At 32.3% G+C, this 27,705-nt stretch overlaps 2 protein-coding genes across 2 annotated transcripts; one reads left to right on the top strand and one right to left on the bottom strand.

Annotated features, from left to right (window-relative positions):
- Positions 1-1,516: 1,516 nt before the first annotated feature.
- On the bottom strand, positions 1,517-17,131 carry LOC106786292 (sodium-dependent proline transporter). Its single transcript, XM_014747502.1, has 10 exons — positions 17,112-17,131; positions 15,814-15,995; positions 13,338-13,616; positions 13,018-13,225; positions 12,529-12,722; positions 11,243-11,423; positions 9,325-9,562; positions 7,715-8,053; positions 3,906-4,058; positions 1,517-1,639 (listed from the first exon to the last, which is right to left on the bottom strand). The coding sequence occupies exons 1-10, from the start codon at positions 17,129-17,131 to the stop codon at positions 1,517-1,519; spliced, it is 1,917 nt and encodes a 638-aa protein (XP_014602988.1).
- Positions 17,132-24,360: 7,229 nt separating this feature from the next.
- LOC106786307 (trafficking protein particle complex subunit 1) lies at positions 24,361-26,681 on the top strand. Its single transcript, XM_014747535.1, has 3 exons — positions 24,361-24,928; positions 25,042-25,251; positions 25,925-26,681. Exons 1-3 carry the CDS (start codon positions 24,830-24,832, stop codon positions 26,051-26,053), a joined length of 438 nt encoding a protein of 145 aa, XP_014603021.1. The 5' UTR covers positions 24,361-24,829; the 3' UTR covers positions 26,054-26,681.
- Positions 26,682-27,705: the final 1,024 nt, after the last annotated feature.

Here is a 27,705-nt window from a genome sequence, read left to right as displayed (position 1 = left end):
CAACGTTACATTTTACATAGTCAAATTCATTTGAAAAGATTACAAGACAACAGAAATTCATCAATGACTGTTAGATATTATTGCATTTGTGCAAAGCTAAATCGAAAATCGACCAATCCGATATAACAAGTTTATTACAACACGTGTATATGCTGCCAATGGTTACAATAACAAGAACGTCACAAGGGAATTGTATAGTGAATTGATCGAGTATATAATGCAATAAAAGTACCACGCGACCCTTTGCATCTCGTTAAAACGGTCGATGGAACAACATAGCAAATATAGACAGAGTTTCTCTTGTTGTCAACACTCTACTCTAATAACTCGCATTCATATTTCACCATACATTTCTATTCACATAGGACCGTATAAACCTGATTATTCGTTGACGTTAATGTTTATGCTTTTAAAACTAATGTTTAAATAGTGGTGGGGGGGTAGGGGGAGAGAGGAAAGGGTGGAATTCATATACCTCATATACATACGAGAAGAGGGAGGGTGGGGAGAAACGTTTGCTACGTGGAATGTTTATTTCTTTTTTTTCTTTTTTTTCTTTTCATTTTTATTCAAACTCTCTTTTCTTTTTTTTTTTTTTTTTTTTTTTTTTGATCGAATTATTATCGAACACAACGCAGTGACACAAAAAACAATTATAAATTAATAAATACACGACATCCCGCGCGAAATATCTACTTATATCTTGTTATGTTTATATAAAATATAGAATTATTTACAACGTAATCCGTAACTGTTTATAATTATTATTGTTTGCAATTAAGACATCGTCGAGCGCTTTTCTTTGTTTGTTTTTTCTTTTATATATATATATATATATATATATACATAAATGAAACTAATCATTAGGAATAAAATAAATTGTGAATATAAGACAATTGTAAATGATAGAGTCTTGTTTTCGTTTGCCAAAATCATATAATTTACGTTTCGGCAGATCAAGAAGTTGTAGTTAAAGTTCTGCGGATTCTCATCGTCGTCGTCGTCGTCGTCGTCGTCGTCGTCGTCGTTGTTATCCTCCCTCCGGTCCCTGAGACACACATACAGCTTGACAAGACGTTACGCACGAAACAGTATAATTAAGTATAGTTAGCGTAATATCTATTCCTACGAGATACCTTTCGTATACGAATATATATATATATATATATATATGTGTGAATATATATTCATACACGTATATTGTACATATATAAATATATATATATCATATGTATATCATCGCATATGTAATATAATATAACGGCTTATTTTAGTAGGGCTAATTATACCACCGGGAACGTTCCCTACCGTTGGTGGAATATAACGTAGAACAAAGTAATGAAATAAGATTTACTAGAGTGGGAGCCCGGTTAGGCAGATTTTCTTCATCTTAATAAAACGAACCGTACTATAACGTTGTTACGCTATCTTAACTCTAATATACGTTAAATGAAAAGATCATACTGGAATAGAAATTAATCGTAGGAGTAGTTTCCTTTTTCCCTTATCACGTTTTTCAATGATCGTTGCAAATTTGTTCAGATTTCACGATGGCTGTCTCGATGCTATCGGAATCCAAATTGTCCTTTTTTATGGCTGGTCCCCACAAATTAGTCGGCCGGAATAAATAGCTCTTCCTCTGTGTAAAATTAAAAGAATTAAGATAACACACACATACACATAGACATACACATACTCGTTAAAAGGTGTATTACTCCTTTCTTCTATACTCTTTGCATAACTATTTCTATGATAAAAGGGTTAATGTTTTTGATAGAGGGAAAACTCATAATTATATATCTACCTTTTCTACCTAACCTGTTCTTCATTATTTTTTTTTCTCTCTCTCTCTCACTCTTCCAAGTATATATTTCTTTTTTTGTTGTTGCTTTTTTTTCTCTCTCTCGAGTACTTTAAACAAATGTTATAACACGATCGATGATAAGAGAAGAGAATTAATTTGCCTCGTAGTTGTTTGGATGACACTAATTAACGATCTAATTTAAAGTTTTTAATTCTCTTTTTATTTAATTTTTTTTCCCCTCTTTTTGAAAGAACGCAAGAGTAGGAGGGGGAACGGGTAAGTGGGACGACATGGGATTGGTATAAATTTTCAAACGTCGAAAAGTATTATAAAATAAGGTTGAGTGTTAGTTTAATATTCGTACGACAAGAAACTTTTGCCCGCTGGTCCTTGGGCTCGAACTCGAACGGGAAAAAAAAACAAAACAAAAAATAAACGACGCATAAAGTTTCAAATCAAATGAAAATGACGTCCGTGTTATGACAGAGAGAAAGAGAAAGAGAAAGGGAGAGTGAGAGAGCGTAGTTTTCGATTAAGTTTGAATTTAAACAACAATTAGATTTCGACGTATAAACGGCTAATCGAAATACAAATCAATGAAATCAAGCTCTATGTTAATTTCCGATAGAATTTGGTCACCGGATTTTCATTCGTTTATTATCATTACAATCGCGAATCCAACACGGTAAGCATAACTTGTCGATTGATCAATTATATCTAACTCTAAGCAAATTAATATGGTCGGCAATTCGGTTGCGAACAAAGTAGTAACAGAAACGAAACGTCGTTTTTCTCTATTTTCCATTTAAAATGAAATTGTTTAAAACGTTTCTAGCGATAAATCGATTAATGCTAAAATAATACGACAATTTGTTATTATTCTTCTGACAATAAATCTAATGTTTATTTACACGTATAATTATATCAAATTTAAACCATTAACAGAGTAATGGACTAAACTAGCCAGAAGGGTTGGAGGGGAGGGGGGGGTTGACAAGTAGTATTAATAATAGTATAATCGAAAAGTTTTCTCATAAAGTGTTAGTAAACGGTACACACAACGTACATAGGTGTATACTATATATATATATGAAAATGATCGAAGCAAAGCTTTTGAATGGTCGACTATAGAAAATCTTAAAGGGCTTTTGTTCTTCTTCCTTAGAATTGTAACCCTTGCGAAGATTCGCGAGTAGTTTCCTCAAGTTCTACTTCAGGAAGGAAGGAAGGAAGGAAGGAAGGGATAGGAAGAGAGAGAGAAAGAAAGTGAATCGGAAACAGAAGGGAAGGAGATAAGAGTAATGGTAAATTTATCGGTTAACACAAAGCGGAAGTAGCTGAGAGAGAGAGAGAGAGAGAGAGAGAGAGAGAGAGAGAGAGAAGTAGGTAGGCGTTAGTTCGAACTTTTCGTAGAAATAGGTGCGATGAAACGCGCACCGGACAAAACTTTTCCTTACTAAAGTGCGATTACCTACTACTACTACTACTACTACTACTACTACTATTACTATTACTACTACTATCAAATCACAATGTATCCTTGAAAAACTTGTATTAAGACGTTTCTCCTTTACCGAAGATCCTATCACTAGACAGGCAACTTTTAAAAGGCATTCTACGACCGCTTACTATACCACCCCCACTCACTTTAACCCCCCGCCCCCCCGATTCCCCTGAATGCTCAGAAATGTTCTTGCCTTTTAATTCTAACCCAGTTCGTGTAAATGATTTTAACTCGTTATACTTGTGAACAATCAATCGAACAGATTCATACGATATACCCCCGATCAAAATTTATATTCGAATAATTATCATAAATAATATTCTGATATACATCGTTTACACAAATTATGATGGACGAAATAGTTTTGTAAGAGAAAATAAATAAATTCACTCGAAATATAGAAAAGATTATTTTGAATGGTATCGTAATGGTATGTAAAAATATCGATAAATAAAACGTATTGATTTATCGTTTGTTTATGTGTTAAATAAATTCACGTATAGATAAAAAAAAAAATGAAAAAAAGAAAAAGAAATGGATGGTTAAAAATGTTTTCTTTTGAAATATAATATATAATAACATGAGTATAACTCTTACCAATATTTTCCAAAGATGTATGCCGAAAAAGATCGGAAAGGGTGCCAGGGTAGATAGTCCGATTAGTATTCCAATCGTGTTCGCCCAGCCAGGAAAGACGTACTCACCGTAGCTTGCCGACTCGTAGGTATACATTTGATACACGAAGACCCCCTACGGATGAAAAGCAAAACGTGTTATTCGTGCTTGAAATCCTGCAGAGACAGACACAAGCGCGTAAACGCTCGCGTAACCGGTGCAACAACGTGTAGTAACATAAGGGAATATAAGAGAGGTAAAGAGGGATGAAACCAACGAACGAACAAATGTAGGAGGTAACAAGGGTGTGTTGACTGAAGAAGAAGAAGAAGAAGAAAAAATAGAAGCTAAATAACGTTACATTTAAAACAACAAAAAAATAAAATATACAATAAAAACAGAGAAAGAGATAATGCAACACGGTTAGGCATACACAAAAAAAAGAAAGAAAGAAATAGTTTTAATAAAATATTTTTACAGAAAAATAACGCTTCAATCGATTCGTATTATTACTATTATTATTATTTTTCTATTAGTTTTTTGTTTTCTGATCTTAAATTTGATCTCTTTAATGTTGGAGATCAAACGCAGCTTATACACGAGATTAGGTGAATTTTGTAGAAAGAGAGAGAGAGATAGGAACAGGAAGAGTCGACGATCGGTATCGCTTGTTCGCTCTTCTGTGGCTATGCTCTGCAAATTTAATCTGATGTTAGCTAGGGGAGAGGCGGACTCGAATTCGCTTATCAACTTCGAAGCGTACGCGGTTGCACGGAAAGGTTTCACGCCTGATTGGAGGAATCGATACGCATCGATCTCGTAGTAGAAACCTTACGTATATTTCTCATCGAATAGAAATCCGTGATTATGAAAGGGATAAACGATTATTTGCGAATAACGAAATAATACTCGAACTAAGCACAATTCTATTCGATTATACGATTCCAAGAATGAGAATGAGAGAAAAAGTACGAAAGAAAAAAGGGTGGAAAGAAAGTGGGGTAGATATAATAAAGAGAAGGAAAAAAAGAAAGAAATAGGAGACAAAGAATCGAGAGATGAGGGTTGAAAAGGGATAAAGAAAGAATGAGAAAGTTAACGGGGTAAAAAGGAAGAAGGAAGGAAGAAAGAATAAGAATAAGAATAAGAGGAAAATCCTTGTGACGTTTTCTACCATTTCCTTTCTATATCGCAAACGATATCTCGAAGGTAGCGTACGCCCTTTTACGAACAGAACCCTTCTTGCCGCAATCAATTTGACTCGTGCGTGTGACAGGAAAGGTTATCGATCTAACGGGGGCTGCTTTAAATCCAAGTGAACCGAGAGAATGCTACTGGACACTGTCCTTCGTTCACCACGTTGGTTGGTTGGTTCGTTGGTTGGTTGGTTGGTTGTACTTGGTGCACCTAGGAAAAACCTACTCTATGCGATCATTTGTTTCGAAACGGGCTTCTGTTTCTGGACTGTTGGTAAATAAGGGATGACAAAGACCCTCTACAACGAGATCCACTTGGACGTTGCCTGCTTGTTGGCAAAATACCTACCTATTGTATGTAGTATTAGTTACGTAGGCGTGTCCCACCCCCAAAGGATGACAAGAAACTTTGAAAAATGGTCTCCTCTAACGGAACAAAACGCATATGCATATGTATTGGTCTATGCATATATACGTGTATTCCCTCTCGCACTATACGGTTAGATACTCGTAACCACCAATACACTCTACTACGTTCACATATCGCTCGTTCCTGCGGTCGGGCAATTAGGCGGTTACCCCGTTTACCCATTTTTGATGGTCACCACTTTTTGTTGGTCACCCAATTCTACTACAAATTACTTGCCACGTTACGAATTTTCACCTCTATACCGGTGATAGTTACAATGGAAATTGTTAATTCACCATGGTTAAATTTGTCCACTATCCTTTGATCACAGAAATAAGAAAAAGTTCTGATTGGGATAACTGCGTTAAAGCGAAACAATCTAGAATATTACCTAGCGTACAACCAGGTAAAAATAAAAAGGAGAAAAAGTAAAAGGACATGGATGAGAAGTCTAAAGTTTTAGGAAGCAAGCAAGCAAGCAAGCGAGCAAACAAACAACCAACCAAACTGCAAGTAGAAAATTAAACCGACAAATATAGTTGCTTTCTTTTTCTTTCAAAAGATATTCTCAATATTGCGACAGTGTGTTTTTTGAAAAAAAAAAAAAAAAGAAATAGAAAAAGAAACATTCGCAATATCATCGATAACAATTTTTTTTTCTTTCGAAAGATAATTTCGAAAAATAATTTTTTTGCTCCCCGAATGATTCGTAAATTAATTCGATTCACGTTCTTAAGTATACCCAAAAAAAAAAAAGAAGAAAAACTCAAAGAGAGAAAATAATTCAGCGGGGGTAGAAGGATCAAAATAAAAAAAAAAAAAAAAAAGAATAAAAAGAAGATAAGTACGTGCGCCCCCGTGGAATGGATTGTCTACAATGGAAAGTAAGTCTGAGAGAAAGCAGAAAGTTTAGTGACTAGGGGGTAGNCAAAGAGAGAAAATAATTCAGCGGGGGTAGAAGGATAAAAAAAAAAAAAAAAAAAGAAGAGAAAGAAGATAAGTACGTGCGCCCCCGTGGAATGGATTGTCTACAATGGAAAGTAAGTCTGAGAGAAAGCAGAAAGTTTAGTGACTAGGGGGTAGGAGGTAGAAAGGAAGGAAAGAAAGAAAGGAGGAGAATGAGGAAAGGTTGGAATGCATTAGACAAAAGTACTTCCGTGCTGTTCCTGTCTAAAACTCAATAATGATTGCATTCTAGGTGAAAGCTTAGACGATTATTTAATGGGCGAACTAAGAACGACAGAGACATGGAAGAGAAATCACGCATACATTGGATACATTGAATGCGTTCGAGTGCGAAACTAGTCGTAATAACTTTCGATTTGATGTTTCACAGCCGAACTATTTCAATCAAAGGGAACATCAGAGGGAGAAAACATAGGGGGATGAGGGGAGAAATGCCCTTCTACCGTACCTATTACCTGAACGAAACCCTGGACGCGGACCGATCGATAAATCGAAGGGAAAGAAAATACATCGTAAAGTAATATTTCCTTCGGTTAACAATTCAAACTTATTCCCGGTGGATTGGCAAAGACCTTTGACTCACCCTTTTTTTAAATGACAGATATGCCGCATGCGAGTTACCGATAACATAAGCTACGTGAATGATATAACGGGGTAACGACAACAACGAAAAAAAAAAAAGAAAAGAAAAGAAAGAATTGAAAAGAAACTCGGGGGGGGGGGGAAATCATTTCCAAAGAAAGAAAAAGAGAGAGAGGAGAGGAAATATTCAGAAGAAGAAGAAGAAAAAAAAGAAAGTACAACAAAAGGGTAGGGGGTGATCCTTTACAAGAATACAGACAAGGGGCAGGGAGGGATGGTGTAAAAGAACATCATACATATAAGCCTTTACTTTCCTATCATTTTCATCTCACTCGGTCGTTTTACCAAAGAGACTCTGTTATCGGGTGGAAAGTGAAGAAGAAAAGATGCTCTCTCTCTCTCTCTCTCTCTCTCTCTCTCTTTTTCTCTCGTTCGGTTTTCTTGGCTCGAGAGATGGTTAATAGAATCGAAGAGTTTAACCAAGTTCTTCTTGGCTCGAGAATGGTGTCTACCTCTTCCTCTTCCTCTTCCTCTTAAGAAGAAGAATAAGGAGGAAAAGGAAAAGGAAAAGGAAAAGGAAAAGGAGAAGGAGAAGAAGGTCACAGATGTAGACGATGTGTAGTAGGTAATGCACTTACCAAGCAAGTGATAGGCGCGAGCACGACCCAGCTGAGCCACCAATAGCTATGTAACAACCGACCAAACTTCATTTGCATCTCGCCTATGTTACTGAGAAATTTGTTGCATCCATAACACCAAGAAGCTAGTACAACCTCCGCGACACCGATCAATAGTATAGCCCAAGACGCTGTATTCCAATCCATCAAAGTGAACAGGTAAATTCCACCGTCGAAGATCATTGGTATTGCCAATAACCAACAGAATATACATATTCCAAGTATTACGTAACTTTCGTATTTTCTTAAATCCGGTCGTACGTCCAATATTGCCGCATTTATCGCTTGCACCCCTGCGAACTGTATCATCGTAAAAAATAATTATTAATTTGTTTATCCTCTGTTCCATCGATGTATATACTGTGTGTGTACACACTCTCTCTCTCTCTCTCTCTCTCTTCATTCTTATTTTTCTAGTTACTACTACTTCTTCTTTTTCTTATTTAACTCATTCTACTTTCTTCCTCTTACTTTTTTGTTTTTTCTTTTTCTTTTTTTTTTTTTTAAGTTTTTGCTCCAGCCTCTGCCTTAATTACCTCTCTCTTGGCGCGAGACACTCCTAGGAGGACAGAAAATGTTTCAAGACAAAGACTTTCTCTACCGTTCGATCTACTCGCTCTTTCACAGTTTCACCCTTTCTATTTTCTCTTCTCACGGAGAAAGAGAAAAAAGATAACAGAGAGAGAGAGAGAGAGGGAGGGAGGGGGCTAAAAAGAGAGGTGTGGATTTCACTCAGACAGCAAACCATAACTCTTTCCATGATATACGAGCGAGAAGGGCTAAGAGACGATGCAAAAGTAACGCGTTCGTGCAACTATCATCTTTCTTTCCTTCTCTTTCTTTCTTTCTTTCTTTCTTTCTTTTTTTTTTCGCTCACTAGCAAGTACATTCTCACTTGCAGCTTCTTTTGATAAATACACGAAGCAGCAGAGCAACATCCACCACTCGTTTCTCAGAGTTTCTCTCGCATAGTGCCTTCTTAGCCATTCCTACGAATCGCTCGTCAAAAATCTTTTTCACTACTATTAACATCGTGTATGTGTATTATTTACTTACAAACGTTTCTTTTTTTTTCTATAGTTTTTCTTTTTTTCTCTTTTTTTTTTAATCGTATACTTATCAGCAAAAGAAATAATAATAATCGATAATATATCTATTATTCCGATAAGTATACTCTAAAATGTTTTTTTTTATTCGTTTTATTATAAGAATCGTGTTGAAAGAAGTTAAACTTTTTTTCAACAGAAGTAAAGTAGCTTCTAGAATTGATGAAAGAGAGAGAGAGAGAGAGAGACAATTTTAAAAAGAGCATTGTTAATTAGAAACATTTTATAATATTTTGTATAAAAGAGAAATTTATAGAAAGAGAGAGAGAGAAAAAAATCTTTTCTGTAATAAGCTTCTTTTAAGATCCTTATAATAAATTCTCTTTTAAAAGCTTGCGTCTGCTAGTGAAATTGGTTTTGGAAAGACAAAGTAGGTAAATATAGATGTTGTAATTATCCACGAAGAAATTAACTCTCGATAATAATAATAATAATAATAATAAAAGTAAAATAATGACTACTTACTTGACTACCAAGACCAAGGATAAAAAGCATAAAGAAGAAAAGAAATGCCCAGAGATTTGGTAAGGGCATTCTCACCACTGCTTCCGGATAAGCGATAAAAGCCAATCCCGTACCACTTTTGACCACCTCGTCTATTGGCATTTGCATCTGTTTAGCTAAGAATCCCAATATGGAGAAAATCACGAAGCCCGCAAATATCGACGTGAAGAGATTCGTGATACTGACGAAAATGGCGTCTCTACAAATATCGAGAAAAAAGAAAATAAGAAAATAAAATTATTGGTAATAATATATATTAATTTTTGTTTAATAATTATAAACAATAGTTTCTCTCACGTTAATGGTATAAAAATATAATCGATAGATAGTTAACATGGAAAAAAAAAAAACACAAAAAAGAAAGAAAAAAATGATAAGTTAAATATCATAGGTTGTGTGTCGTACACACAATGAAAAACAATATAATGACACGTTAAAACGTGATATTTCACTTAAAACGTTAAAAACGTAAATGCAGGGATAAACTATAGGAAATGGTAGGCTCGTATTATCCTTAAGGATCTGTGGCAAACAAATTGGCAAAGTGAATCGTTTCCCTAGCACAAATATAGCATTCTATCAAAATTACTACCTGCCGCTTTTTCCGCGGACGAGTTTGCCGTCACGCAAATGTTCGTTTGATCGTTGAAACATATTTGTCGTAAAATCGAAATCCTACAGTTCGCGATGTGTATACCCCATACCATAGAATATCATACGATACCATACCGTCGAACGTTTAAGCCTGACACCTGGGGATTATGCATCATAGAGAGCTATCGAACGTTTCTGTCAATCTGTAACTCGAGTACAAATCAGAACTAGAGGAAAGCGAACGATACTGTTTCCTGTGATTGGTTACTCGTGTTTAGAGGTGTCTGGTATGTTGCTAATTAACCCTAATTGTCACAATTACCTTATCATCTTGCTAACACACTGACGTTCGTTAGAGAAAATAAATAGTCTAATAAAATGAAATATAAAAATAAACCGATCAAGTATTTCCATGAAAATTCAAACGAATCGTCGTTTTATTGAAAATAGTAAAATTTAATAATAATAAATTGTAATACATATATATATATACAGGATGTACCACATAACTCTAGTCACGATTTTTCAAGTACTTGCGATAATCTGACAAAAAAAATACTTTAAACCAAAGTTGATCTGTTTTTAATTGACTATACATGGCAATAAAAAAATGTTCGACAAAACATTTCTTTTTTATTGTTTTTTAAGGTTAACTTTATTTTGTTTAAATAGCACCTAGTATTTTTGACTAAAGAATACATTTTCTACAAGTTAACAATAAACTGCGATTTGCTCCTATGAATATACTTTTAATATTTTTTTATATTTATAGCAAGCGGATCTTAATGATTTTTATATTAAATTAAAGTACACACTTTTTTTCTATGCGTAGAATACCTTTTCGAGTTATAAATCGATTTGCAAAGGTTCAGAAAAATGTCAGAGAATGCAATGCTGTAAATTGTACAACTTTGCTATTTCTTTGAAAAGTTTTGATAAATATTTTTTATACTAAAAGTGTGAATAGATTTTAATAAAACTTATATAAAATTAAAGTAAACTCTTTTTTCTACGCGCAGAATACCTTTTCGAGTTATAAATCGATTTGCAAAGGTTCAGAAAAATGTCAGAGAATGCAATGCTGAAAATATTTCCTACTTTGCCATTTCGTACTTGAAAAATCGTGACTAGAGTTATTTTCTAATATATATATTTTATATATAATATATATTTTAATATATATAATAATACCTACCAGGTAAATATATTTCCATATATTAAGTTGAACAAACTTTTAAAAAGATTAATTTCTGTAAATAAAAAAAATGTGATATTGGTAGCACACCTGTGACAATTGTTGGTGAAAGAATTATAGCTCGAAAGAGTGACCAAAGATCCGCAACCGATGCCAAGTGAATAGAAGATTTGCGATGCTGCATCTCCCCATACGTTGGCGTCTTTCAACGTCGACCAGGTGGGCGTGATGTACCAGAGAGAACCTTCACCAGCACCTTCCAGTGTGACACCTGCGCGAAGGTGTCTCTTTGAATCGATAACGCCATCGTCTCTTTCTGCCTCTCTCTTTTACTCGTTCATTTACTCACTCACTCACTCACTCACTCACTTGGTCTTACTTCTGTTCACTCTTATAGAAAGACCAGACCACCTTGTTTCTTATGTCCAATTCGAGTCTCGTGCAATCGTACGAGAAACGGATCGGATTCCGTTAAAAGAAGGAACAAAATAGGGAAACGTTTCAGCATATTTTTCCAACGCTACGATCGAATTTTATACCTCCCAACATGTTTCACCAAATGTATCTCTCTTTTTCTCTCAAGGAATACGAGAAAAGCTTTGAAAAATTCATAACTCCGAATATCTTATTCTTACCCACTATGTTTGTTTCTATCCTTCTGCGCTTTTGTTATTTAAATGACAATGATCAATTTTAATATTTAAGAGGGAGGGGGGAGGTGTGGGGGAAATAATAAAGTTATTAAGACAAATTTATCTACGATAAGTGAGGAAAAATAATGATTGAGAAGACTACTTGTAATACTGAAATATATATATATGTGTGTATGTATATATCAGGCAACACCATAAATACTCGTGGAAACACATCTAGCGATTTTCTTCTACTCTATCTACTCCTCCTCCTACTATTACTACTACTACTACTACTACTACTACTACTACTACTATTATAATAACAAACACCTTATATCCCAGTTGGCAAAAATACGTGCTGGCGTATTTCACAGTCAAGTGACGTGCAAATTAATTGCAGGATCGTCGTCCACCGTATACTCCTAGAGTTTTCTTCTATTCTCTGGTGATAAATCGTCATCGTTGTTTCCACAAAACCCGAGCAAAAATGACTCGGTTTAATAAAAAGAAACATAGAGAACCGTGGAAAAGGAGGAGAGGGGTGGAAGTAAAATGATCTAACAATTAATAAAAATCGTAGCAGCAACGATTGATAAAAATGATTAACCTTTTCGTTACTAACGATGTTACATTCTCTATGGGGGTTTCTTACATACATAAGATAATGCAAGAGTGTTAAATTTGAATGAAGAAACAAAAACAAAAACAAAATAATATTTTATTAAACATTTTTGAACTTACCTCGTATTAACAATGCCAATAATACGATATAAGGAAAGATTGCAGTGAAGTAGACGATTTTCCCAATGGATTGGACACCTCGTATCAGACACAAATAGCAGATAATCCAGGCGAGTGTGAGACATCCGAGTAATTCCCATCTTATGCCACCAAAGTTTTCCCACGTGGCTCCACGAATACCGAGAACGTAGTCGCTAGACGCGATCAACGATCATGTCCGTTCAGGATTAGATGGTTTCTTCGATTCATAGCAAATTTCTCGTTTTCACACTACCTGCGCATAGTATTTTACCCCCTACCGTTCGATCTAACACGAACTAGTAACAATTCTAATAGACTTTCGCAAAAAGAAATTTTGCGAAATAATAGTAATAATGATAATAATAATAATAATAACGAGAAAAAGAAAATAATGAAATTCGCGAGAAAGAAAAAAAGTAAATAATAATAATAATATATTATTATCATTAACAAAAAAAATAATCCTACCTGAAATATTCCTCGGACGACAATACTCTTTTATAAAGATGACGAAAAGCGGTAGCATTGTTGTCATCTTTCAAACAATGCGTGATGTTACCATATTGGTAGCCAAATTTTTGGCAAACTGTATTAATAGGTGTACACGTTCTGTTGTAAAATATCGTCGTGGTGTTATTACTTTGACATTCTAGATCTTGAATACCACTGTAACAATCTTTAATGCAAGTTCAATTAAAATATAAATCGATATTTATTAAATTACAATTAACTCTCTTATAACAAAGTTCTAATTATTTTTTTGCAATTAAAAATATGATAATGCTTACCGTTGCTGTTAAAATCGTTATCACAATGTGCCCATGCGAGATTCGGATAAAATGATGCAAAGATATAAAAGATTGTCCATGCAACGATTACCATGTAATAGACTAAAACAAATCCAATAACAACTAAAGTACAATAACCGAGGCCTTGAAAGGCTGGCGCCATGCGCGCAAATGCCTCGTTAGGACCGAGACCAGAATATTGTCCAATTGCAAGTTCCAGAAAGAATATCGGTAAGCCCATTGTGATCAGCATTAAGATGAAAGGCACGAGAAAGGCACCTGGTAAAAAATAATAACGATAGTTTGCAACAACGCGTAAAAGAACAATTGACAGCAAAGTTCTCCTGTCCAAGAGTAGGAGGGGGGGGGGCGGAGAGGCGTGTGTTTGACTTATTTTTGTGTAATAAAAAAAAAATATCTGTAACTCAAGACCCTCCAAGAAAATCCCTCTCCCCATCCTAATTTTGTTTGGGGTCTCTAGGGTAAGAAACCATAAGCCGTCGTTGAATATTACAAGTACAAAAACAAACGCAAATGTTTGTAAGATACAAAATGATAGAGATACCGAAAAAAAAGAAAATGTATTCCTTTCAATTATTCTTAAATATTCGTAAGAGGAAAAAGAAAAAAAAATCTTTCACAAAAATATCGTATTGTTTTTACATCAATTTTACAATTTTTGTTATATATATATTATTACTGTAATGATCGAGATATAGAAAAAGAAAGAAAAAGGAGACGAAAAAAAAAGCAAAAAATATTATACGGTGCACGTATTCTCTTTTACGTCACTGCATTCTTACCTCGGTCGTCTTTACATTTCCCTTAGTTTAGGTGACTTATACCGAATAAAAATAAGGAACAGGGAAAAAGAGAAAAGAAAAGAAAAGAATAGAATAGAATAGAATAGAAAAGGAAAGGAAAGATACTGTCGAAGGGAAAAGAAAATGGGGGGGGGGGGTAAAAAGGATTCAATGGGGGATGAGAGGAATGTAGACAAGAAAGAGAGAAAGAAAGGAAGAAATTGAAACTCCTAGAATGTACTCTAATGATGCGAGGAGAACGAGATAACTATCGGTATTTCGTAATCCTATACGGATTCATGAAATATTGGAAATTCTCTTCAGTCTGCCTGTATTTTTGAATAATTCATAAAAGAGAGAGCTTACTCGTAGGAAGATATCATAGTCAAATGTACGCGTATAAACATATCTAGCTTTAAATATACACCCACACCCACATATATATATATATATTTTAAAGCGAAAATCCGAAGCACGTGTTAGAGACACAAACGGCTCAATTTTCAACGCATACCGGATAACATAATGCGTTAGGTGTGTATAGTGACGGTTTCCCGAATATACCTACTATACGTAGAAGTTACGTTGCTGATCGAGCAACAGGAAGTTCGATAAAATCTCATTCCCTTCCCTTTCCCTTCCCTTCATTCTCTTTCTCTCTCTTTTGTCAAAGTGAAATGAACTAAAAGGAATTAATCGTATTTCGAAATCGTCGAATGAAATCGATGATAATGTGATAACGAGATTAATTTGTTCTGACTAATTCCTATCTCATTGACTTATCGTTATATGAAATATAAGAATTAAAGTCCAAAGATATTAAAAAAATAATAATAATAGTCCCTCGAGAAAAGAGAAAATGATTCGTAATTAAAAAAAAATTGGCAACAACAATATATTCAATTTTCATTAAACATTTATTATACCGTAACACTGTTTCTTCTTTTTCTATTTTTAATTAGACAAATCACTCGAAAAGTTCAATTAATATACTCTAATAGATTTTTTATAATTATAAATCGGTAAAAATTGTTCTATCAATTTAAATGATATCAGCACGAGGATTGGATTAAATAGATTATATCGATTTAGGTTTAAAAAAAAGAAAAGAAATTAAAAACCACATCGTACGTGTACGATGATATATTATAACAAATAATTCAATTAAATATATGTTTATATAAATCGTCACGTACCTTCCGGGCAAGCTAATATATAGTAACACTATACTACTACTACAACTACTACTACTACTACTCCTACTACATACAACTACGTATGCTACGTTATGTACACTACGACTAAGGGGGGTGATCTTCGTGGTTGCAATCACGACAATGAACACGCACCCTTCTGATGCAGCAGATGTAGTTGCAGCAGCTACGTAGACACATAACGAAGGATGAACGCGTGTATATGTACAATGCTACCTAGTGAATATATATATATACATATATACATATATATATACATGTAGATAGGGGATAGATGAATAGGGGTAGGAGAAGGGTGAGAAGGAGTAAGAGAAAGGGTAGTTGCACAGGAGTAACTGTACGTGAGGGAACGAACTAGTACTCACGTACCAGGTATACACCCCCTCCCCATCTCCCCACGCCTCCCACGCACTTACGCACATAATGTATATACCCTACACGCATAATACATATACGTACCACCGCCATTGCGATATACGAGGTAAGGGAAACGCCAAACATTGCCGATGCCAACGGCATACCCGATGCAGGATAGAACAAACTCGATGGGGTTGGCCCATCCGCCTCGTTCAGTCGTTGGTAGTTCCACCAAAGCTCCACCAACCCCAAGAGAAACCCTCTTTGCCTGCCAATAACATGGACTACGTCATATTTGCATCATATAAATTATCTCAAACTCGACAAAGGGTAGAGTTAAAAAACCGTGAAACAAAGAAAATACAAAACAGATTCGCGGTAAGGGAAATAAAAAAATTCCAATAATACATTTTTTTCAACTACTACGCGAATTATTCGAGATAATTCTAATGAGAATAATATTTGAAATGATATTTAAATTGTGAAATTAATATTTGTTGACGTTAGAAATTTGCGTTAATACTGTTATTTATGGATTATAGATTTTAAGATATTTGCGTATATATAGATTTATAAATATCGTATTGAACAAATTTTATCTCTCAAATTTCATCGATTCGAAACATTGCTAATTTAATCTAACAAATAAACCTCGAAACTATTTTAAATATATATATAAGGATTGTCACACACTAAGTGTAATGTATTACTGTAGAATTATTTTATATTAAAATTGAATACGATGTTTCTTGTTTTTCATACTGATTTCAATAATTTTGTAAAAGAATCTTCAATGAAAATTTATTTATTTTTAATTATTCGAACTATTCCAACTATTGATATTTATACGTTATATACTATATTTTATATTATTATTATATTGATTATATATATATATATCTATATATATATTTTATTTTATATAAAAAAAAAATGATATCATCTCGTGATATCGCTTTTTATTCAAACGGGAATGACATTATTAATGAAATCTATCGAGCACACTCGTTCGTTATTTAAGTCAGGAGATAACGGTACGTTGTTTGCTTCGGGCTAACAATTGCAACGTGTCATTTTCATTTGATCGTTTAAAATAAAATAAAATAAAATCAAAAGAGAGAGAAAAAAAGAAACATATACACATATAAATATATATATATATATATACATTTTGTGAATATTATTAGAAAATATTTGAAATGAATTAATAAAACCTTCGTAATACGTACCCTGTTATTACTACTCGTACGCGGTGTTATACTTTCGAGATCCATTACGATTGAAAACAAAAATCTGATGAGAATTATATAATAAAAATAAAGAAAAGAAAAATATATATATATATATATATAATATTTAACTATCTCTTGGTGTTAAATGTTGTATTGCCAGCCACGCACTCGGCTTGGCTCTGCGACATTGACCACAATCTCTTCGATGCTTACCCATTGGGAAAGATTGTAATACGATGATAGATATCGTGATGATTGTTGGCATTATCTAAAGAAGGATTTCGAGACCACTTCATTACTTTTTTTTTGTTTTTTATCGTCAAAACAAATTTCGACCATCCAAATAGAAAGATATTTGGTTTTTTTCTGAGGGAGGGGGATTTTTGGTTTTGATTTGAGATTTGATTTTAATTATTAATTAATTATAATTTATTTTCTTCTGTGTCAAATACTTTAATACTTAAGAAATATTTTACGTGTTAATTATTTTGTATTCAGTATTTTATTAATTCTATCATTTTTTTCTCCACTCTACTCTCGTATCTTGGGAATTATCATAGCGAGATCGATAAAAAGGAAATGGCAATCTTTCAATTCGTAATTCAAACGAAAATAATATTTATATTTAACTTATTCGAGTAGAATAATAAGATTATATAAATTAATATATGAATGAAAAGATAAAAAAATTATTATCGCGAATAGAATTAAATACAAATATATTCTCTTATATCGATTATTTATCATTGTGTTGTATTCTATTGTGTTTTATTATAAACGAGTTACTTTCTTTCTTTTCTTGTTTTTTCTTTTTGTAAATCTTTTTTTCGTTTCAAATATGATCAATAAATCGTCATTATCACACGATATATTATATATCTCACGAGCGAATCTCTCGAAACGAATGTAGAACGAGTAAGCTCGTGTAGTTGTAACGATTCAGACTATATCTCTCTTATCTGTACTTTAATATCGTGAAATTCAAGTACTACTACCTTCTATTCTCGTTGCATTCTTATGTTAAAAAAAGAAAAAAAGAAAGGAAAGAAAAAAATAAAAAGAAATAAAAAAAGTTACATTCCCGTACACCTTTTTCCTTAAACTACGTATACACGTTACGTTTACATGACTTCACCTTATCGTTCCTGTTATCGATGATATTCAAATGCAAAGCAAAAGGTTATATTATATTATAGAAGATTTTCGAGAAACGAAAAATACACCGGGTATAATCTGAATGCCATTATCAAGACAAATTTTTTCTCTCTTTTATTAGATCTTACTTGTACTTCTTGTACATATACATACATGCATACATACATACTCGATGATATCTTAAATTCTCATGAAAACGTCATATATATATAACGATTACTTTGATAAAAGACCAATCGAATTACTTTGATAACGATATACCTAATGGAAGAAGAAAAAAAAACCGAGTCTCTTGCACTTGAAAAATCGAAATCATTACACGTTGTATGCTTATCATTTTTTTACGTTTTTCTTTTTTTTTTTTTTTAATTTAAACTAACGAGATAAGTAAAAGAAATTGTTTCTTTCTTTTTTTTATTTATTTTCTTTTATCGTTCTCAAGTTTCAACTTAGACAATTAATTAATTGTCCCGACACACGTTCGTCATCACGTTATCCATATTTCAGTGATGGATATGAATCCGTGAAGCCCCCACCCCCCTATCACCCAGAGATATGGATAACGTTCTTCTTCTTTTACTTCAAATTATAAAATTCAATATTTTAAATAGAAATTTAATGGCATATAATTAGTAACGAAATATCAAAAATATATACACACACACACACACATTTTATCTATATACTTTTATATTAATTAATATTTAAGATAAAATATATCATTATAGTGTCGTTCAATTTACGTTTCGTCACATTGACAATCGGATTCGTGGAAATCCAAGCAAAAGAGAGAAAAAAAAAAGAAAAAGAAGAAACAACCAACGTACACCTCGATCAAATCCACCGACGTGTTTTAAAATAATCGAAATAAACAACCGATATAATTTTATCGATATATGTATTCCCCTTTTTCATTTTTCTCTCGTATAATAATATAATAGTCGTCAGGATACTATTCTCGCATTTTGCGCGTTCACTTTGCTTTAGGCTAAGTTTTCTTTTTATCTATTTCATACGTCAATCTTCTTTCTTTATTTCTTTCTTTCTTTATTTCTTTCTTTCTTTGAAAACTTTCAACATAGGGGAATCTACGTGGACGAAAATTCGATGGGAAAGAAAAACCTAGAAAAATGGGAGAGTACTATTTCACAGGGCGAAAACGTTGAGTGGAAAAAAACGTTTATGCTTGGAATAGAAAGGGAAAGCCAAAGAGAACGAAAGAAAGAAAGAGAGAGAGAGAGAGAGAGAGAGAGAGATAAAGAGAGAGAGAAAGAGAGAGATAGAGAGAGAAAGAGGAAGAAAGAACATTTCTATGTACGTGTACGTGTACGTAGGTGAGTTTGCATGTATGCGAGAAAGAAAGATAGAAAAATAGAAAGAGAGAGAGAGAGAGATAGATAGATATAGAGGCCGGAAAAGAGATGATCTCGCTATCTCTCGATCGCGTATGTGCGACTGTTGGAATGGAAGGGACCAGTTTGAATAGGAAAGGCGAACAAATCTGCTCGACGAGTTCAGGGATAAAAGGGACGTTTTGCAAACTTGGTTTCACTCACACGGAACCATTTTCCTATATATATATATATATGAATATATCAATGTATGTGCGGCGCGTGTATGTAACTGTGTTCCATATATAAAAGTTTATGCATATAAATCGATGGGTGTGTGTGCGTGTGAGTATAGATGTGTTCCATATATAAAAGTGTATATACATATATATATATATGTTTGCATGTGTGTACGTTTCATCTGTTTTTCGAAATTATATTCGTACGCGCATGCACGAAACGACTACACGGATGAAATCTTTCACGATTGCGCAACAAACAAACAACAAACAAGCAAGCAAGCGTAAAAGCTTACAGATTATAAATATCACCTGGCTGGCAGCGCCTACAAATTCGCGAATTTGTGGGCCATGCAACAATATTCTCTCGCATATGTGTTTAACTTTATTCCTACGAATTTTCTTTATTTCATTCTTGCCATCTTTTTCGGTCGTCATCTTTTTGATCTATTCAAATTAAGCGCGAGCTTCGTTTTCTTTTTCTTTCTTTTTTTTTTTTTCAAATATCTCTTTGAAAGAAAAAAGAAAAGAAGCTGTAAAAAATAAAAAAAAGAAAGAAGTGAGATGATATGTAAGAATAGGAGAGAGAGAGAGAGAGAGAGAGGTCACATTTTTAATAATGTATTTTTACTTCGCCTTTCTTCAACTTTTTTAATGGGGGAAAGACTTTATTAATTGCGTGTGTCTTTTCTCTCTCTCTCTCTTTTTTTCTGTTTTTTTTTTTTAGTGAATATCAAACAATTCGTAATTTCTATGGAAAAGAAATATATGGATACGCGTATAATCATTGAAAATATTTCATTTTTATTCGTTAAAGGAAGAAGAAAAAAATTCAAACGTAAAAGCTAAATTTATTCTAATATGTACACTCTCCATACATAAATTATGTTTAACAATATATATATATATATATTTTAAATATTGAAAATTATTAATTCAAAATGTCTGAATTCATAGAAATGTTTAATTAGTATTAATTGATCGTATTTGAAATAAGTGACGAGTAGATTAGCTTAATACCTAAATTATACTTATTCGATGTAATTAATTAGGATAATCAATATATATATGTATGGAAGATAATAAAATATTCTACAATAGTTACATTAGTATTAAATCAAATATGATACATACATGTACATTGATTTCGATAATTTCGAATAGAGGATACTAAGCGTAATGCTATATCTATTCTAAGTTTACATGAAGCCCATTATCGGTAATAACGTTTATCCATTTGCTAATGCAGAAGTACGTGTGTTTTTTGTCTGTTTTCCTTCAGAGAAAGCACGGCTAACAGATGCAATCAACGTTACCGATGCATTATTATCCATTAAATCGCCAAATCTATCGGATTTCCCCAAGTCAACTACTACTACCAATATACTCGATGATATTAACAGTTCTGATCATAACCGGAAACGCTGATATTAGTAAACTTGCTATAACATAAGTTCTCTATCTTGTTTCTAACCTCAGCTAAACAATATGCATTATCTAGCCGATCTAATGGCCTGTATGCATTCAATGATAATTTATAATTCGTGTATGCAAGATAAAAAAAAAGAAAAAACAAACAAACAGATAACGAACGTACATTATTTTGCCGCGGATCTATCTTCTGTTTACACGCGTCAAATAAAACAATATATAAAAGGAATATGTAAAATAACTTCAACAAAAGAGAGAAGAAAAAAAAAATGTATACGTACACTTGACCGATGAAGAAGCTCAGGTGTTTTCAATAGCGAAATAAAAAAGCAACGAGAGATCGCGCGCACCTTATCGATTTATTTATGCGTCCAATAAAAGACGCGAAACAAATTACACGTTCTGTCGAGCGCGTTCTGTTTATATTCTAAGGTAAGAAAAGAAAAAAAAGAAAAGAGAAAAAGAAAATCTAACAAAAGGTCACAACAATCGTTTTATCAATTTCCTTCTCGTGCATCGAATGAAAATAATCCGAAGGTGCGAAGAAATTTTACATCAGACTGAACTCACGTTTCGTTTTTATCTTTGAGAAAAATAGAAAAGAAGAAAAACGAGATCGTAACTTATCGCAAAATTGTTTTTTAAGTTATATTTATTTCGACGCGTTTGGGAAAAAAAATGATGAGAGTGAATTCTTACGATGCGCGCGCACAGCAACACTAAATTAACAGGATGAAGTTGGTCGGTATTTACGATGCGCGCGCACAACGATAGGAAATTAACAGCATGAAGTTAGTCGCGTCATATAGCAAGCTTGGTGTATTGTTCACGTGTTTGATTGAGTTCCTGAACATTAAAATTAAAAATTAATTTAAAAATATGCAGCAGTCGCACTGAATCGACAACAAAATCAAAAACAGTAATTGACGATGTATTTCAAAGATGTTGTTGAAAAAAAAAACACACCACAAGCGGCTCAATTCTATAAATTACAAAGTACTATGGAAAATTATATTTTGTTACAGATTGTGATGCACCTCCTCGCCCCAAATTCTCGCTACAGTCAAGATATGATGGGAATTGGATATTTTTGCAACCTATTCCCATAGTATAAGATGGAACTGTAACAGCAATATAGAACATACATGAAATACATAAAATTATTTTATTTATATTTGTGAAAGATTAATTATTTGCTCTTTTTATTTTATTATATATACACCAAAGAAGTATATAACTTCTTATGTGCGTTCATAAGTACACGCACCCGTGTTTTTTTTCTTCCTTTTTTGTCTATATAAAATGTTAAACTATTCCAATACGTATAAATATCATAATGTAAGAATATATTCTTTTGATGTACATAAATTTATAAGATTGCATTCAACTAGTCCATACCAAACAGATGTGCTTTTAACAGGTGCTATATAAGGGTATTTCTGACCTACATAAATCCTCAGAATTTGGGTTGAACGATCAATAATAGACAGGTGTGTTTTCGATATCTCTACCGTGCAAGGGTACCCCTCTGACCTACATAAATTCTCCAAATTACACTAGAGGAATCTATATCGAACACAGATGTGTTTTTATTAATAAATACCCTGTGTGTATATGTATAAGTATATAAAAATATACCTATGGTATATGGCTGACCTGAAAAAATATTATTCTTGTTGGACTAACAATAAACCATTCTTAAATATATATTACACCTACCTATAAATATTTGTAGCCCGGTACAATTTGATCCCTTTCGATAGCACGGCCATAAGAGCCATAAACGTTTATGGGAATATTATATTCCAACATAGAGAATAATACTCTTATCATGTATCTTTTGCTATTAGTAAATCATTCTAATCTTTTAGAATCTGTTTTGTGTGTAGAAACCAACGAAGGACCAGTAAATGACTAGTGGAATGCTTACGATCGATATGCAAATTCCAAGTCACGTTTACAAAGTTACTTCTTCCGTCTATATATACTACTAACTTATGGGGGAAATAACTTGAAACAGATAAAACGAGATAAACGAGGGAAGCAAGGAACTTAAGGTACATGTTAATGATTTCATCTCTTCCTCTCTCCTTGATTTCGTCAAAATACTATAACGTTCTCGGTTGAGACAACTGTATGCTCATCTAACGTAACAGGTAGTTGCGCTAAAGAAATAGGAACTCTCGTTCGTGCAGAACAATGTAGCATATATTATGGTATCTCGGTTCTAAAGATAATAATGATTTCTTATTTAAGAAAACAATCTCTATTTGTAGAATAGAAAATACTAATTTAAGAAAAAGAAAGAAAGAAATATCATTCATCCTATGTTTATGAAATGTATTCAATATTCTTTTGGTTTTTGAGACAAGAACTGATAAACAAAAAATAATCTATTTTTTTGTATGCAATAATATAGCATAGTCTTTTTTTACAATGACAAAACACCCAAGCACAAAAAGTTGATGGTTGTGCTATTTAAAATAAGCTGTTAGACCTGACTGATTAACATCTTTTTAATGGCTTTATGTCTTATGTATATCTTCTTCAGAAGGATTATGCAACTGTCGCGATATAATAATAATAAAAGATGATAGAAGTTAATGCGAAGTCTGTTATTAAAAAGTTACCCTATATAAAAGCAGTACTTTGCTACATACAGTACTAGATTTTAAGAAAAAAAAGATAATAATTAAAACACAATATTTATATTCGATTTTTAATTGTTGTTTGCTTTTAAATGTATATAGAATTTAATTACATATTCACTTTTTGTAGACTACTTGTTATTAAAAGTTACTAGGAAATAAGAAAGTTTCAGAAATATTGAAATTCTAGTAACCTGGCTAAGCCGAAATTGGTAATAGTAGTGCTCTACTTACCATCAGAATTACCGACAGTAAAAAATTAGTAGATAATTAGGCGAGCAATTATGGATTTTGAATGAGCAATTATTGAGCATTAAGAGCATTTATTCATTTCTTTCTACAGTGAAAATTTTTCTACTGTCGGTAATACGACTTACCGACCGAGATCTGATGGTAAGTTACCAACAGAATTGCCGACAGTAAAAAAATTATTAGTTAATTAGGCGAGCAATTATGGATTTTAAATGAGCAATTATTGAGCATTAAGAGCATTTATTTTTTTCTTTCTGCGGTGAAAATTTTTCTACTGTCGGTAATTCTGATGGTAAGTAGAACACTACTATTACCAATTTTGGCTTAGCCAGGTTACTAGAATTTCAATATTTCTGAAACTTTCTTATTTCCTAGTAACTTTTAATAACAAGTAGTCTACAAAAAGTGAATATGTAATTAAATTCTATATACATTTAAAAGCAAATAACAATTAAAAATCTAATATAAATATTGTGTTTTAATTATCAATTAAAGGAGTTTACTCGTTAAGAACGATTGTCTTGGAACAGGTGCAGGAAAGAGACTTACTAGATTAAAAAAAAACCGATATCGTATTGGAGCTAGAAAGACTGGAGAGAAACGAACAAACAAAGTCAGCAATTGATTGAAAACAAAAAATAATAGAAAACTTTATTGCGTTGTTTAGAAATGAGGAAACACGTTTTTGTTTTTTCAATTATTAATAATTAATTAAGATTCATTTTTATCTGCTGTTAAGGTTTCTTGGCAGCGATCCTACAGTAACGGCAGCACCTAAATTTTAAACAAAATCAAAGACTGCACTCTGGTGCAACTTAACACGTACGATTATGACAATCCACAATTTATATATATTTTCTAGAAATGGTTTGTTGCTATATTATTCTGAATGGAATAGACTGAATAAATCTGGAATCACGAAAGAAGAGGTACATTTTATAATCTCAGTTTTTCTATTTTTCATATATACCCAAACATTTTTTGGTTAAGTCTTCTTGTCATATGTCATGTTTCGTTTGCAATATTAATTCTATATTTTTAGGAAGCAAAATTGATGTATGGAATGCTGTTTTCCATAAAATCATTTGTAAGTAAAATATCACCTTTGGATCCAAAGGAAGGATTTTTGTATTACAAAACAAGTAAATATACTCTACATTATTTTGAAACGCCGTCTGGTTTAAAATTTGTTTTAAATACGGACAATGCAACCCAAAATGCAAGAGAATTGTTACAACAATTGTATCGCGAGGTAAGTGAAGAAATATAATTACCATTAATGAAACTTCGAATTTTACCAGAAGAAAGCTAAAGTTACAGGACACACTAATTTTTATTTAAATTATACACAGTTGCAGAAATACATCAGTACCATCACTTTATAATCAGTAAAACTAAATACTTAACTGTTTCAAGGAAAACGAAGGGAAAAATTTCACATGCATTCTTATATACCAATTTGTTTCAGATAAAAAAATAAATTATATTTACAGTGTAGTTCAAGATATATTATAGAAGAAATATACAGGGATGGGTTGAAAAGTTTTGAGCCTAACACATGAGAGTGAATTTAAAATCCATCTTCGTGTTAGGCTCAAAACTTTTCAGCCCATCTCGTAGTAGGTTTTAAATTCTTATATTCATAATCATTTATTAGAATTAACACTTTTTAACCCATCCATGTTAATTTTTTTTATATAATATCTTTTGAATTAAATTGTAAAAACTTTATTTTTCTATCTAACATGGAATGAATGAACTGGTATATAAGAATGTACGTGAAACTTTTATTTACTGCTTGTACAGTATTGTAGTTTGATTCTGATGGACCCTCCTCAACTGTGTAGAATTTAAAAAAAAAAATGGGTTTCCTGTGTCAACATTAATCTACTTAGGTATTTATACGTATGTATTATTTTGTTCAGGTATATTTGGAATACGTCGTGAAAAATCCACTTTGTCAACTGAATGAACCAATACAAAGTGAATTATTTAAATTAAAAGTTGACGAGTTGTTTAAAAAGTCGCCATTATTTTTAAGCAGATCGTTATAGCCAAAGAAATTTAGAAAAATACTTGTACAATTAGAGTTGTAAAATATTATTATTATTATTATCATCATTATTATCATGAGAGACGAAGAGAGAGAGAGAGAGAGAGAAAGAGACAATGAGACAGTGTGAGAGAGTTATTTTTTATAGTGGTCTGATTCAGAGCCATCAAACTTTTCCATTTGATTTCACTTTTTTTTACCCGAGCAAATATTTTCTAAGTATAAACTCTATACTATCTTCTCTTTCACTATCATAAATTCACAAATGTATTATATGCATAGCGTTTGCCAAATTGGTTTTAAATCAATTTTGTAATTTTGCTCAAATTTCTATAACTTTCAAATTTAATTACGCGGCATTGTATGGAGATCCCACACTTCGAGAAGTCCTATCCTAATTCATTACATATATATTGGGGTTGGCAACTATGTTACCCGCTGTTTTTTAATTTTTATTAAAAGTCTATATTTTTTAATAAAAATTAACAATTTATTAATCAACGATGTATTCTTCCTAGTTAAAATGTAAACAAACGGCGAGAACTTAGTTGCCAATCTAATATTATACATATGTATGTTGTAATATATAGTTATAAGAATAATTAAAAATAAATAACGGTGCAACTGAAGGAATTATTTTAAAATTATTCTTTAATTACATTGCACAGTATACCTCTAATTTTACATATATATTTTGCTATCTATATTATCTTATATTATAGAGCTCGCACTATGTAAAACTTCCAGGTCTTGAAACTTTTGTTGTCCCATACATTATATCTTTCAATACTTTTAACAAATATGAGTGTCAAATATCGAATATTGTACATGCTATGAATGATCATTTGAATATGACACTAAAATAACGAGTGCCCTGCTTATACGTTGACGATGAAATACAGATAATTAGGGTATGCAAATTCTTAATCATTTAAATGGCCATTGTGAAAAGTTTATAATTAGTAATTAAATGTTTATTTTTTAGTGATACTTAAATTGATATTTCAGTCATACTGTATAGTAACTCAAATATTATATTCTTTTTCTATCGAAATATATTTGTAGTTTAAATCGTTTTAACGTTTTTAACGTTCGCGTTCTGAAACATTTGAAAAATTATATATTATTTATATATATATATAGGAGTATTTAAACAAAAATGAAAAAAAAAACTATACACGCGAGCGAAACAAAACTTGTGAAGTATGGCACAGTACTTCGAAATCTGTAAATTGTCTCTAGAAATAATATTAATAAATCCAAATATTAAATGTTGTAAATAGAATCGGAAATTTGTGTTTTTTTTAATCAATCATTTTCTTTTTCTTTATAATATAATACTTTAATAATATTAATTGTTACCCTTAGTACGCGATACCTCTGTTTCTTTTATCTTTTTTATGTATTATGTTTAAATTATAAATTTATAGGCAAGAAATATCTACGTTAATATTTGCGTTCTATTAAAAGAAAAAAAAAGAAAAGCAAAATGAGATTATACTGCGCACAAGATGGTATAACATAAGAAATAGAGAAAGAGAAAAAGAGAGAGAAAAGCAATGATAAAAGAAAATGCAAAATAATGCTATAAAAGAAATAATCACTTTATTCATATACCGTATAAATAAATATACCTTCAAACAAGCATATAAT

This window comes from Polistes canadensis, unplaced genomic scaffold (genome assembly GCF_001313835.1).
Source record: "Polistes canadensis isolate GaletaPanama2010 unplaced genomic scaffold, ASM131383v1 scaffold_71, whole genome shotgun sequence".
NCBI lineage: Eukaryota > Metazoa > Arthropoda > Insecta > Hymenoptera > Vespidae > Polistes > Polistes canadensis.
Note: the sequence above shows the minus strand (reverse complement) of the source record. Positions and strands in the feature narration are given on the sequence as shown.

What these genes read in the sequence shown, in the direction of transcription:
- LOC106786292 (XM_014747502.1), bottom strand. Translation starts at nt 17,131, where the DNA reads ATGTCGCAGAGCCAAGCCGA. An exon ending in CGTATATCGCAATGGCGGTG is followed by an intron (nt 13,617 to 15,813) that starts GTACGTATATGT and finishes ATTTTTTACCAG; the next exon opens with GTGCCTTTCTCGTGCCTTTC. An exon ending in TAACGATTTTAACAGCAACG is followed by an intron (nt 13,226 to 13,337) that starts GTAAGCATTATC and finishes CTTGCATTAAAG; the next exon opens with ATTGTTACAGTGGTATTCAA.
- LOC106786307 (XM_014747535.1), top strand. Translation starts at nt 24,830, where the DNA reads ATGACAATCCACAATTTATATATATTTTCTAGAAATGGTTTGTTGCTA. An exon ending in CTGGAATCACGAAAGAAGAG is followed by an intron (nt 24,929 to 25,041) that starts GTACATTTTATA and finishes CTATATTTTTAG; the next exon opens with GAAGCAAAATTGATGTATGG. An exon ending in TACAACAATTGTATCGCGAG is followed by an intron (nt 25,252 to 25,924) that starts GTAAGTGAAGAA and finishes TATTTTGTTCAG; the next exon opens with GTATATTTGGAATACGTCGT.